This window comes from Lissotriton helveticus, chromosome 1_1 (assembly GCF_964261635.1).
Source record: "Lissotriton helveticus chromosome 1_1, aLisHel1.1, whole genome shotgun sequence".
In the NCBI taxonomy this organism is placed as follows: Eukaryota; Metazoa; Chordata; class Amphibia; order Caudata; family Salamandridae; genus Lissotriton; species Lissotriton helveticus.
Genome location: NC_136057.1, coordinates 89,437,362 through 89,452,041, shown reverse-complemented (window position 1 = coordinate 89,452,041; position 14,680 = coordinate 89,437,362). Strand labels below are relative to the sequence as shown.

Below are 14,680 nucleotides of genomic sequence, written 5' to 3'. Positions count from 1 at the left end.
ACATTCAGATTTCTACACGCGGTCAGGTCGCGCAACCACGGTCATCTCCTGACCTATCCATGCGCATTTAGACATCCCATGAGCAAGAACCTGCTACTTTTGGAAACAGCAATTTTTCTGAACCTCCCATGCCTTATAGTAATCTTGCTCTGATGCTGCCACGATCACCTAGAACTCCCCACGATCACACCTGAAATTAGCCCTGAACATTCAGTCATACTAATTGGGTCTAAAGTCTCGCCTTTCCAAGATGTACCCGTAAAATACACAGTGACCAATTGTCTGAAAATAGCAACTGCAGGTTATAATTCACTCTGGATACTTCCTTGACAAATCGATCTTTCATGTTTCAAATTAAATTTTCCATACCTGTCTCTCCATCCTCCACTACACATCATCCCCTCCCACATCTAAGCAACAGATTGTTCTCTTCCTAACTTTTTCAGAGATAGTACCACCATGTCAGATAGCCATCAACTTGAAAAGGATTTTTTTTTAACAATTTTATTTAGCTTTTATAACAAATACAGTTGCAAAAATAGTCACAAATCTCTACAAAAGTAGGAAATCATGTAAATAACAATATATAGGAGTAAATCAATAATTGTATTATTAGGCAATCAGGTAGATAAACGCGGTATAAAGATACATCACATGTTAAGCTACTAAGAAACATACAAAAGTAATCTGAGTAAAAACTGAAAGAAGGAAAGAAAAAAATATGAAAGAGGTAGGACAAGGGGAGGAGGTGATACTACTTTAAGGAAATAACCTATGTACAACAAAATATTCAATGAAAAGGTCATTGTGTCCATTATAAACTGACCTTTATAAAACGTAAAGATGTTAGATGCTTATACATGAAAAATGCTTTGCAACACATTCTCAGACCCCGCATGGGCAATCACATACATACCAGGGGCAATCAAATACACCCCAACAGCATTCTCATACACCCTAGAGGCACTCACATACACCCCAGGGGCATTCTCATACACCCCAAAAGCAATCACATACACACCGACACTCATATACACCCAAATGGCACTCACATACACCCCAATGGCACTCACATACACCCCAAGGGCACTCATATACACCCCAAGGGCAATCACATACACATACGGAAAAAATGGTCCCCATTCATTACTATCTCTATCTTGTCCAAAGAGTTCAGGGAGCGGACCTGTCTAGCGTACCTGCGTATCCTTAGACTTTTGCCTCTTGAACAGGGGGGAGGCCAAAGCCCCATAATCCTAATGTTTCTGATTCACAGCAGTCCTAGTCAGACAACTTGCCAGCTCAGCGAGGTCTACTCGGAAGGGGAGAGGGTGGGTGAGGGTTTTGTTCAATTTTGAATGTTCCTTTATCTTTTTTTTAATTGGCATGCAAAGCCTTTTAACACACTCAGCGATACTGTGCTACGACCATTGCTATACTCAGCTGTGTATGGCAACTCTTGCATTCTTATTGAGCCTGGAAGGCCTCTATCTCTTGTAACCCATACGTGGCCGGCCCAATTTGGATTTTAGGTGACATGCTGTGTATTAACATGCCCACTTTGCGATTGCTACTTTGCTGTATTTGGCTCTGCTCCTTGGTATACATCTGAACTTCGCGGCTGGCCCGTAATGGGTTGTAGGCGGTATGCTGTGTATGTGATTTGCCCAATTGTCTGCCAATAAAAAGATTTGATCCTAAATAACATGAACAAATGAGTGATGCGAGTTTCACTTGACAGACAAACATCTCTTGCACCACTTTGTGCCCAATTTAACCCCTTCCATGCTGATGACGGCCGGGAGCCGTCATGGCACACAGTGCTCGTGTGCTGATGACGGCTCCCGGCCGTCATGACCGCACCCGCGATCGGAATGTGCCGCACAGGCGCAGAATCGCAGCCGCGCCCAAGGGGTTAAATGTTGGCGGAGAGAGATCTCCGTCGCAATGGTGACGGAGTTCTCTTCTCACCAACATTATGGCCGGCCCACCTGATTTAGATTCAGGCTGATTTGATGACGGGTGGTCAAGCCCCTCCAATGGCCCTTTTCTGGCCGTATCTCCACCCACCTAATTTAGATGGATGAACAAACAGCCGCTTTTCAATACCGGCTACCGCCAGGGAAAACATAGTGGTAAGCCGGATTGAAATGTGCTCAATGCCCCCCAAGGCGTCGGAAAGGGAGAGGGATTTTGCAGTGCAGATGACAAACATGGTTTAAACAAGGGTTGCATTTCGAGGCTGCATTTCAAGGCCGCATTTTGAGGCTGCATTTCAAGGCTGCATTTCGAGGCTGCATTTCGAGGCTGCATTTCAAGGCTGCATTTCATGGCTGCATTTCATGGTTGCATTTCGAGGCTGCATTTCAAGGCTGAATTTCAAAGCTGCATTTCATGGTTGCATTTCAAGGCTGCATTTCATGGGTGCATTTCAAAGCTGCATTTCAAGGCTGCATTTCATGGTTGCATTTCATGGCTGCATTTCATGGTTGCATTTCGAGGCTGCATTTCAAGGCTGAATTTCAAAGCTGCATTTCATGGTTGCATTTCAAGGCTGCATTTCATGGGTGCATTTCAAAGCTGCATTTCAAGGCTGCATTTCATGGCTGCATTTCATGGCTGCATTTCATGGTTGCATTTCGAGGCTGCATTTCAAGGCTGAATTTCAAGGCTGCATTTCATGGTTGCATTTCAAGGTTGCATTTCATGGTTGCATTTCGAGGCTGCATTTCAAGGCTGAATTTCAAGGCTGCATTTCATGGTTGCATTTCAAGGCTGCATTTCAAGGCTGCATTTCATGGTTGCATTTCAAGGCTGCATTTCATGGTTGCATTTCAAGGCTGCATTTCAAGGCTGCATTTCATGGCTGCATTTCATGGTTGCATTTCGAGGCTGAATTCCAAGGCTGAATTCCAAGGCTGAATTCCAAGGCTGCATTTCAAGGCTGCATTTCATGGTTGCATTTCAAGGTTGCATTTTGTGGCTGAAGAGCATCCTGTTCTTACATTACACTTTGCAATGACCACTAGCCCATTCTCAAGTGCTAACTCCCCAGGGCTCATCACCGGCACATACACAGTCGTTACTGCTGGTCATCGGTGCACCCACGCTGTTATAGATTGGAGTACACACCATCACTGCTGGTTGCCACATGCTGACTGCCCACGTTGGATAATTTCCCGGATTAATTTCAGTTTCTACAAGAAAACCCTGTGAGACTTCAAGCTATTCTAGAAATCCATTTCTACCCATCCTAATATGAACTTATTCCCCATGCTGTCCACCTCAGTCTTGTGGACATGGGAGTCAAGTGGAAGCCTCAAGGGAATCCAGCAAAAAATGATTACATGGATTTGAAGTGTACGACTGAAACAGAATCAGATATCTGGGTGTGACATACATACCTGAACAGAATCCTACAAAAACATTAAATTTTAGCCTAAATGACAAGCAAAACTATAAAAGAAATGTGGTTCTCAGCATGAACCTTGCAGGCATCCGATCCGTGTGTTCCGTGTTCTACATTGTCACCTACAGCTCATTCAAACACATATTCCAAAAAATGTAACTGTGTGGTCCAAATACCAGTTCTACAAAAAACCTTAAAAGCATCAAGCCTAAGTTCTATCCCACTGAGATTGGAGCCCACATTTTTCCTCAAGTGCTTCCCTCGAAGTGGAACAAAACGAGGCTGCATCATCCAGCACTAAGCATGCCCAACTGCAAGCACACATCCTGTCTCAACCCATCCACAAAGCAGAGAGAGCCTATTCCAACACAAGCTTTTCACTTTGGCAGAAGTTCTAACACTAAAATAAAAATGAAACTAGCAAATGAGACACCTGTCTACGCTTGAAAGCTTGTGGTATCGTGAAGGTGTCTATGAATGTGTCCCTTCATCCCTTGTGCAAGTCCATAAAGAAGTAATTATACCACAACATTTCTGACTTTCCACTACGAAGGCCACCTACATTGTCCTGTAAAAGGCTCTTTCACATCCCCCGGTCTTGGACCGCCAGGAAAAGGTAGCCCCAATTAACTTTTTTACTCCTTCCACAATTTTTCTATGTTTAGCTACTGTTCCCCCCACTTATTCTTTGTTGCCCTGCTCTAACTGCATAGATTGCAGTTTTGTCACAACTGAACTTTTCTCTGACTGCTAAAGAGAGGCCAAAAATAGGGCCTATAATGGACTGGAAGGCCAGCGTGGTCTTATAATTTAAAAAAGTTGAGTACAGCATCAATACAGAAAATAACTTTCTTATAGCGCTCAACACCACAGTTCTATACTTTAAGCACTGTAAATAGCAGGTATAATACTTTTCAATTTCTGGGCGTCTTTCTCATCACCTATATCTTAAGGAAATGCTGCTTGGGATTAGGTCCAGTTATCTGAGCTCCTAAACTCTCACAGTGCCTTGTTTTCCAAACCAGGGTTGGTTGAGTGGTGCTGGTGACCACGCCGGTGCGAGCTGTCATTTTCAGCAATATTCTTTCATTTGTGCTCTCGTTTTGAGACGGATGTTGTTCTCATGTTCCATGAAGGTTACTGAGTGCAAGATGAACACGTGCACCCTCTGGTGTAGACTCAAACTTAATGACAGATTAAACTCTTCCTACATTTACTATATGAAAATGGCTTCTAGCTGATATGTATTTGTTGGTGAATGAATAACGTTTTGACCCTGAGAAATTTCTCCCCATCCTCAGGTCTTTTATCTGCTTCTTTTTATCCCCCTGGATGTATTCTTTCATGTGCATGCATGGATGAGGAGTCTGTAGATCTCTTTCTACAGTCACTACTTGCGCTGAGTTTCTCAAGGGCGTTATTGTCTCCTGTTTGGTGTATTATTATTTTTTTTAGTTAGATTTAAGTTACTGCTGACATCTGTCCCGTGCCCGGTGCGCAGATGTGGCTTATTTACTGTGTGTACCTTTTGGTGCATCTTTAAATTATAGATTCTGGAATATGTTTTCCCACAATCTGAGCATGTGTATCGTTTCCCTACGTGTTTGTCAAGATGCCTCTTTAGTGTTGATGAGGCAGTGAAGATCTTCTCACACTCTGTACATGGGTATCGTTTCCCGCTGGGTTTTTCAGGTCGTCTCTGGATGGAGGATAAGCCACTGACGCTTTTTTCACTTTCAGCGGGTTCGGTGTTTGTGTCCTGGTGTGGGACGAGGGGTGGAGATCTAGTGACATTTGTGTCATTATTGGTATTTGGGGGTGGCTTCTCTTCTTCAATTGTCTTTTCCTGCTGATGTATTTGCAATGATGGTGGGATATTTAAAATATTTTCTTTTTCAACAGCGGGAGATAATTTCTCTTGTATTTCTGTTTTCTGATCTTTGGCTGGAAATCTTTTAAAATATTTCCCCAATTCATTAAACATTGCTGAATTATCTCCAATATATGTCCGTTGGTATTTGAGTAGCTCTGTTGGTCTGCAAAAACTTTTCCCATATTTAGCACAAATATATTCCATGGACTTCTTTTTATCCCTCGCTTTCTTCAGCTTTGGCCTGGTGTTGGCACACTGTCCACTATCAGTTGATTTATCTTGTGTGTTTGCAGCAGAGATTGGCTCGTTTTGCCTTTTGTCAAATTGTTCTGGGTCAAGAGATTGCACAGTTGTATTTTCATTGGTTTCTGAGAAAGGCACATCTGTTTCAAGTCCTTCAGGGGAGCCGCCGGGCTTCTTTGGTTTCTGTTCAGTATATACCTCCTGTGAGTTGTGAGTTTCATCCTCTAAGCTCATCCACTTACTGTGCCTATCCTTCTGATGTTCTTGTAAACTGACTGGTGGCTCAACATTACCATCGGCTTTAACTGTTCCCTTTTCGTGTTTTGGAAAGTTTGGTGGAAGATAATCTTTCTTAATCTTGATACACTGTGCGGTTGCGTCAGAACACTCTTCAGTGGCAGGTACAGCGCTGATGCTGCTGCAGGCACAGTGGTTCCAAACAACCCCACTCTCACCTCTACGAATACGAGCTGCTAACCAGAGTCGTTTCATCCTTTTCGATCCCTGGGATATGCACACGTGGAGGTCAAGGGTATAAAACCTGCTTTTACAGGAGGACTCTCAGTCGAAGGACGAGGAAGCAGAGAACGGCCAGGTCCTTGCACAAAAGTCCCTCAAGCACTGGGGAGTGGTGCTTTTACCTGCAAAGGCTGACCACCAGGATGCACCGCATGTCACTGATAAAAAGGAGGATACAAATATTTTTAATGCTGGTAACGCTCCAAGGACACATCAAAGCCAAGAGACTCAATTATTTGTCAATTCTCAGTAATCTCAGGACGCATCCTTCTCAATCGTCATAATCGAAGACATGGAAGAGAGTCTGTTATTGATAACCGCATTATACAAGTACCAAGTAACAGGTTGATGTTGGCCACCAGATTGTAACGTTAGCATTCTGGCTGTGAGTTTATTTTGTGTAGGCCAGCGAGTAAAGAGCAGTCTTTAGCTCAAATTTTCACTTACAGTGGATCACACTTGTCGGCTTGTTGTGATCCTTTTTCTCTTACTAGACTCATCAGTTTCTGAAAATGAAATGTCTATCTCTTGCTCTTCTCATGGAAATATGAAGGTTCCAGTTTTTCAAATTCTTCTCTACTTTTTATCCTCTTGTTGTATTTGCATGGGTCTGTTCTCTGTTGGGTATAAAGAGATTTGCAATTCACCATTAGGTAAGGTTTAATGCAGAACACTTTGCTGAAACAACTTATCACATAATTCAATTCACCATTCAACTTTTAAGCCCTTGAAAATGAGCATAAAAATATTTCATGCAAAACGTGTACTCCTTGTAGTCTTGAATAAAAATAAACAAACAGTTCAAAGTAATAAAAACATGTATTATTCCATGACACGCGAAGCATCACAAACAAGTCAAACTTGCATTACGGACATCTCAAATTTGTGGCAAACTGATCTTTCCGCCCACCAAAGCACAGCCCTGTATCTTATAACATGGAGACCCCCAGGCCTAGCCCTGTGTGAATGATATAATGTACTTAGACTACTCCCTTATAACCCACCCTGTATCTTAGAATGGGGAATAACTCACTATGCGGCGGCACGGCTCCTTTGTCCTGTCCTTGCCGGACGCTGCCGAGACCGGAAGCACTGCAGACGTCACGCGCGGAGCCAGGAACCGGAAGTGATGAATGCGCCCTGCATTTATCAGGAACCGGAAGCAGTTCCCGGTGTCCCGGTGTTCTAACTATATTCCCATTAAAAAATACATGCAGCCAAGACATGGGGTTTCCATGCATGCGTATAATTATGCGCATGCGTGGAAACGCGGGGGTGTAAAGACAGATGGGGTGGGTCTATTGAGTAGTAAGTAAATCTTTATTCGGTTTCAATTTACATAAAAAACCATAAAAGCATTTACACAATAGATTTAATCATTTAAGATACATTTTAACGAAGGTAAGACAGTTTTAATATATTTTCATTTAAAAGAGATACCCTTATTCTTTGATCCAAGTAATCAAACAATATCATATTAAAAATTTACTCTGTGTTTAAAAATACATTTTAAAAAGGTGCTCACAGTTTTACATATTAGTTCAGAGCTTAAAATTGCAGCCACAACATGGCAGGATGACATTTTCTGAGACCTAAAATTCTCAACAGGGGAATTAACCATAGCTTACGGTGTGCGGAGTAATATTTGCAAAACAATACGGTGTGAATCGTTGACTGTTCAGATATTTCATCACACGGGCATACCGTTAAGCTTTCTTCCCAACTGTTTCTATTAGGGAAGGCTACAACCCTGTGGAAAATATTCAGCCTGAATCTTACCAACAAAAAGCGCTCAAAATGAGACTCGACATAAGTTAAGTAAGGTTCCATTTCTAGTGTGGTCATGACTGCCAAGGAGTGTTGCACTGATGGTTTCTTAATCTCTAGGCTGGTACGCAACTCTTCCATGTGACTCAACGCCCTTATTTTTAGCTCTTTCTTCGGGATTTCAATGATCGTTTCAGAGTTGGAGTAATATTCAACCATCCCTAAATCAGTGAGAACATTTTTTACGTATCTTAGCCATTCTATTTTTTCCACATGGTCCAATTTCATACAATCTGCCATAATCTCTTTAGTAAGTGTATTTTTTGTTGACGTCCAAATACGGCGCCAAAGGAGTATGGGTTCGATCTTTGCCAGGTCCTCGATGTGAGGCATTCCCAGCTCAGCATGGCAAGCAAAAGTAGATACTCTTTTTGGGACCGCCAAAAGAAATCTCATAAAGGTATTCTCCGCTACCTGTAAGGATTTTGTGTTTTTATGTCCCCACAGGCCCGCCCCGTAAAGTGCGATGGAGTGGCATTTTGCTTTATAAATGCGGAGTAGTTCAACTGGAGGCCTTTTTCCTAATTTCTTTGTGAATGTTATAAGTGCCGCAATAGATAGCAAGAGTTGGTGTTTTCGGGCTTCTATGGCCGCTTTCCAGTTAAGCTTCTCGTCCATCATAATCCCCAAGTAAGGGTATTGGGTGGTTGATTCTAGTTTTTCGTTGTCAAGGAAAATACTCTTCCCGTGTTTCTTTGTTTGACCTGCCACCATGACATAAGTCTTTTTTATATTGATTTGGAGATCTAGATTGCCCATGAATTTTGCATACCTATTCAGTGCTTTTTGTAGCTCTCGTGGGGTGCGTGCTAAAATCACCGCATCATCTGCGTATAGGAGCGCAGGCACCAGGCGGTCTTTCACTCGGGGCAAGTCCAGGCCCCCCCTCAACATCTCTACCTCAAGACCATTAGTGTAGAGGGAGAAGAGAAAGGGGGCCAGCACACATCCCTGCCTGACACCGCGCTCCACTGTAAAGGACTCTGACAATTCACCCCGCACTCCAAAACGTACCCTAGAGGAGGCATTGGAATATAGTTCTCTGAGAAAGGTTACAAGAACTGGATCTATTCCCATATCGGACAGGACTAACCACAGTTTTGCATGAGAGACGCAGTCAAAAGCTGCAGAGAGGTCGACATAGACCATGTACAGCTTTTCCCGCTTGGCCGACACGTACTTTCCCATCATCAGGGCCAGGTTCAGGGCTTGTTCCGTTGTCCCGAAACCCTCTCGGAAGCCAAACTGGATATCCGAGAGTGTCCCGGTATCGTACGCCCAATCCTGTAGACGCTGGAGGACCACTCTGCCCAGAACTTTCCCCAGCGAATCCAGGAGTGAGATTGGGCGATAGCAGGACACCTCCTCTCTGTTTCCCTTCTTAAAAATGGGTACCAAAATTGATTGGGTCCAGGAAGTGAGCAGTCCACACTTCATTGTGGCGTCGAACACCCTTTTTATAATTGGGGCCCACAGATCTAATTTAAATTTTAAAAAGTCAACTGGCACCCCGTCCGGACCAGGGGCTTTTCCACCTTTACTCGCTTTAACTGCGTTTATCACCTCATAGAGTTCTGCTTCCAATGCAATTGGATATGGATTACCCTGAATTGCCCTGTTATTTCCCTCTGTTAAAACTGCTTCTGGAGGTTTACCAAAAAATTTTGAAAAATGGTTTACCCAGGTTGGTCCCTCGATCACAACTTCTACTTTTGGGTGGTCCTTTGTATCTGCCAAAAAGGGTGCTTTTACCACCTTCCAGAATAGTTCGCTATTTCTGCTTAGTGAGCTCTCATGGAGTTGATTCCATAAGGCTTTCTTTAATTCCTCTTTTCTCACTTTTCACGCCAACCTATATGCTTTTCTCAGGGTCCTAACCTCCTCTTGATCTCTGGTGGTTTTTGTTAAAGCTCTTTTTAAAGTTTTATGGGCTACTGAGCAGCCGTGGCTAAACCATCCTTTTTTTCGTGCCATATTCCCTTTTTGCTTTATTGTCAGGCATTCATTTACCTTTTCCAGAATCGTCTTAAAATGGACTAGAAGTTCCTCTTCTTTTACGTCAGTGTCTAAACACTTCAGTATAGCCGGGTATGCCGCAGTTACTACCTTTTTTGTTAATTCATCAGGATCTATCTTCCCCCAACCTAAAGTGTAGCCGTTATTTTTCTTTAGGTATATGTTATTCTGGGCAAGGGTGACCATTAAGGTTTGTACTAATAGTTGGCTCTGATCTATAATTAGGTCAAAGGCTAAAGCGGCATGATCACTTAATGTATTTGTTATTACTCTAAAACTCCGTCTTATTTACAAGGGTCGCTGTGGTCAGAATGTAATCAATTGTTGATTCACTACCCCTTCCAAGGTAGGTGGGGTCTAGTTTTCCACAGAGAGGTTTTATTTCATTGCGTATTACCAAGTCCAGACTGGATAAAGTTTCATTTAAAAAATCACCCACCACTGAATGGCTAAAGTGCGTTATTTGCTCGTCTGTTTCGTACCCCATACCACAGATATTACTATTATTCCTTTCACAGAGATGGTGATTAAAATCACCACCCCACACAATACTTGGGGGTTCTAGACCTTGTGTTTGTCTTATCCCTATAAGGAGTTTCTTGCGGAGGACCCCGAGTGTTTTTACTCTCTCGCTTTCTACTAAGTTGTCATACATATTTACGAGGAGAAAGACCCGCTTTCTCTGGAAAGACAGTTTCAAGATCTGATAATTGGATTCTAGGCTGAGTACGGTAGTTTCTAACCCTGGTACCGTATTCGCTATAATAGTTGTCAATCCGCCCTTTGCCCTACCGTGGGTGCTTGCAATGCCTGGGGAAAAATACGTTTTATACCCCGTCAGATGCATTTCTGTAGTAAGCCAGGTCTCCTGGAGGGCTAACACTTGATAGTCTTTAGCAAACTCTGAGAGACTGCCATCCATAATTTTTACACGGAGTCCCGCAATATTCCAGAACATAATTTGCATTTTTAGTCCTTTCCTACCAGGGTCAGATCTTTCATTCATACAACTATCATTGTTTAAGGCAGGTGTCCCCAAAACCAAGTGTCGTCCCTCATTTGTTAGAGCAGATGTGGTACTAGTTTTATTCGCCAGGATAGGATTTTCCTCCCCCCCCTCGGGTATCATGTTCGATCGAGCCAGCTGATTTTCACCTTCTAACTTAAATCTTTCTGGGGGATCTTTAAGAATGGTGTCACCCTGCAGACTGACGGATTCCGCCAGAGTGAAGTTTACTAGGGAAGGTCATCTACTGTCGAGTCAATCTACTTCCTCCAGCCCAAACAGCGTTGAGAAAGGATTAAAAGTGGGTATGTTGAATTCTGGAAATGATTGGTAGTTATTATTTTGATTCCCCCACTGTGGCTGTGAATATACTGGTTGATGAGATTGAGAAGAAAAAATTTTCTGGAAAGGTTGATAGCCTGTAGTGTAGTTCCTATCATCCCAATAGGCTCTGCGCATTGGAATAATACCTTCAATAGTATAGGCCTAGACCAGACGTTAACTAGGTCTACTACTGTCGATATTAGACTTAAAGTTTTGGGTTTGCCAGCTTAGCTCAGAGTTCACTAGAAACTTTCTCGAATAGGCAAGGAGGAGTTGAACCTCCCTGGATAGACAAGAAGGGATTTAGTTTCTGACATCCATAGAACATGACAACTTTGCTCTCCCCTAATCAAGAGTGTATCTCTAGAGTCGTGTGAACAAAAGGCAATTTATTTTACTCAGTCAGTACGTGCATTCTTAGTCTCACCAGATTGTAGAGAAAAGGAAGAGACGGGCGTGTTCAATAAAAGATGGTATTTATTGATCAGTCTCTTTTCTCATACAAGAGAAATGGATCGATATCATTGCAATACTTATGGTTAAGTAAAGTGCATACATTAAAAGCAGAAGTATAAAATAATACTGTAAAAACATTGATATGGTTTCTAAGCCATATGAAGGTTTAAAATGAATAAAATAGATACATACACATATACATTTGACTAATAGTACTCAACTGGTGTTTCTAGCTACGCCTACCCCGTGTACCTGACCTAAGCCTAATACGTGGGCGGGGATAGAAAGTTACAGTTTAAGTTAAGTTTGTTTTTGCCAAGTGACTGACTAAAGAATTCTCTGCGAGGGGTTATTCAGTTCTGTACCTGGAATCTAGGATGAATGAGGGATGGTATCTCTCGTCTCTGGTCTCGATATTCCAGGCTGCCTGCGAGGGCTACCCGGAAGCGCCGGAGCTGGATTTCTCGGCAGGAGAAAGGCAGCGTCTCGTTCTCAGCGCGTCAGGAAGGCGGGGCTGCGCCAGCGGGGTCTGCTCTGCTCTGGGCTTCGGCAAGTCTGGCTGCTCCGATCTCGTCACCACCGCGTGTGTTTCCATAGGGCAATATCGGTAATATTTATACCTTTAAGGTGCCGAGATTGACGTAAGGATGGACATAGATACGTCAATAAGGATGTCATACGACTTGGTCGTTAGCACATTCTTTTGCTGAAGTTCTCGGTGAAATCAAAACAATGGCCGCAGGGTTTTTCCCAGGTTGTCATAGGTTTGATTTGTTTTGAGAACTCTGTATGCCTTATCAGGGGCTGGAGGAATATCGCTTGTCTAATTAGATGGCAAGCATTATGACCTAATCAGATAACACGTTCCTGTGCCGTAGTGTGGCTTAATCAGATAACCTATACAGAACCTATAGGAATACATCACAAGCCTACTTCTCTCGGGTTTGGACAATATCTTTTCATTGGGTTATGTTTTAGATTTGTCATCAATTCTCGTGGATAAAAATAGCTAACATAATGTGTAGAAATATTATCTCCCCCTATGTACTCAAACCAATCACCAATGCACCTCACCGCTCTATGGTCCTTGAAGTTTATTATTATGACGTCCCCCCTCTTGTCTTTTGGTCTTGATCCCACCCAGACAGCACGCCTTACTGTTAAAATTTCCCCGTTTACATGTGCAGGAAGAGGTCTATTTAGCTTCAGCCAATAGATAGTTTTGTTTTTTAAGGCATGGTAGTTCTCTCTAACTCCCTCTGCTAATTCAGGAACCCCAGTCATAATGATTGTGTATGGGGCTGATTCCGGGGGTAAATCCACTATCCTAGGTGTTGGTCTTTTTGGGCGCTGAATTTGCTGTTCTCCCTTCTCCCTATCTGGTTTATGTCTCATGGGTGGGTCGGTCTTCGCAGGGGGGGGATTTGTTTCTGCTTGGTTGTTCTCTGCAGCCTTTTTCCCCCTGTCAATTTCAGTAGTTCCGTTTTTTACTTGAATATTTACAGGTAACTTTGGTTTTTCTTTATTAGTTATTTCTTTTGAGGATTTTGCTAATGCTTTTTTCCCCTGGGTAATGCCGAATTTTGGGGGTACGCCGCTAGTAGATGGTTGTTCTGGTAGTGGGACAGTGGGGACAATAGAATTTATCATAGAATTTTTAGGCTGTGATGTTAACAATTTCGTTAAAGCCAAGGTGTTCCCTTCTATTTGCTTACCCAACTTATCTAGATGTGTGCTTATTAATCTCGTTCTCTCTAGGAGAGGGAGCAAAAGTGACTTCACTATAACCTCTATTTTTGGGAGGAGCTCACTATCCAGATTTTTATCAGGAAGTGACCCTGTTTTGTTATTCATTGTGGGTGGGTCATTAAACTTGGGAGACCGTGTAAGTGGGGGAGTTGAATCCAAGGTGATGAACGTGCTTGGAGACGAGAGAGAAACTCGTCTCTTTCTTTTTTTTGGCTGGTTTTCTGCTTGTTCTAAGATAACCGGGGAAGAAACAGATAGTTTGGGCGAGCTGGATAATCTTGATAAATTGGATAGATTGGGGCTGACTTGAAGATTAGAGGGGGATGTCACAACATAGCTGTTAGTCCTATTATTTTCCTCGTTGTTTTCCTCATCCCTCACAGCCCCTAGGAGGGGGAGAGAAGTGATGTTAGTGGGGGGGGCGGTAACACTCAGGGAATCTAAGGCTATCACGTAAGGTGAACGTGCTTTCCCAATCAGACCTAGGGAGGAACGCTTATCAGTTAGTAAGTCCATCGATAAGCGTCTTTCTGTGTCTGCAATTTCTTTTTCTAGGACAATAGTTACCCGTTTAAAAAATTGATCTATTGTGCCTGTTACTGCGCCCTTCGATGTATTAACAGTTATGTTCCTTGTTTTTCCAGTATCTGAAGACATGGTTATGCAGGGATAACAACTTCAATATGTAGCCACAGTTGAAGGCGAACAATAACAATGTCTTATAGTTCGTCGCTCTTTACCCGCTTTTCAACAGATGGTAGTGGAAATAGGTCTCTTACTGGGAAACAAATGTTAGGGGGCTGGCCCGTCCCGTCCTATATCGACCTTTGACGGCCCGCCCTTTGCCCGGGCTATGTCCCGCGCGCGTCCCGCGATGCGTGTTACCAATTCTGCTTTTGTAAGAGGGGGTGTGGCGCTGAGAGGGGGCGCGGCTCGGCCGGGAAGAGGAACCAGCTGGAGATCTTACAGAGAATGCTGGTCTTCGCAGTACCGGTCTCCGCACCTCTCGCCTCTACAGCCACGCTGGTCCGGTTCTCTTGGCAGCAACTACAGGGTCCACAAAAGGCAGGGACCTCCACGGGCTCCGAGGATTAATAGGCAAGTCTTCACAGGTTAACTCCAAACTCGAGCGGCTCGCGCGAAGCGAGGGCCGCGAGAGGTGATATGGCAATCAGCAGGGGGTGTGGCGCTGAGAGAGGGCGCGGCTCGGCCGGGAAGAGGAACCAGCTGGAGATCTTACAGAGAATGCTGGTCCTCG

The 14,680-nt window shown here is 43.4% G+C and overlaps 1 protein-coding gene across 1 annotated transcript in view; it reads right to left on the bottom strand.

The window, feature by feature from the left end:
* Positions 1-547: 547 nt before the first annotated feature.
* Positions 548-14,680, bottom strand: part of LOC144754396 (uncharacterized) — a 38,452-nt gene continuing 24,319 nt past the window's right edge. Inside the window, exon 2 of the mRNA XM_078642163.1 lies at positions 548-6,661. Within this exon, the coding sequence (XP_078498289.1) occupies positions 4,827-6,017 (1,191 nt within the window). The 5' untranslated portion in view covers positions 6,018-6,661 and the 3' untranslated portion in view covers positions 548-4,826. The remainder of the gene's footprint in view (positions 6,662-14,680) is intronic.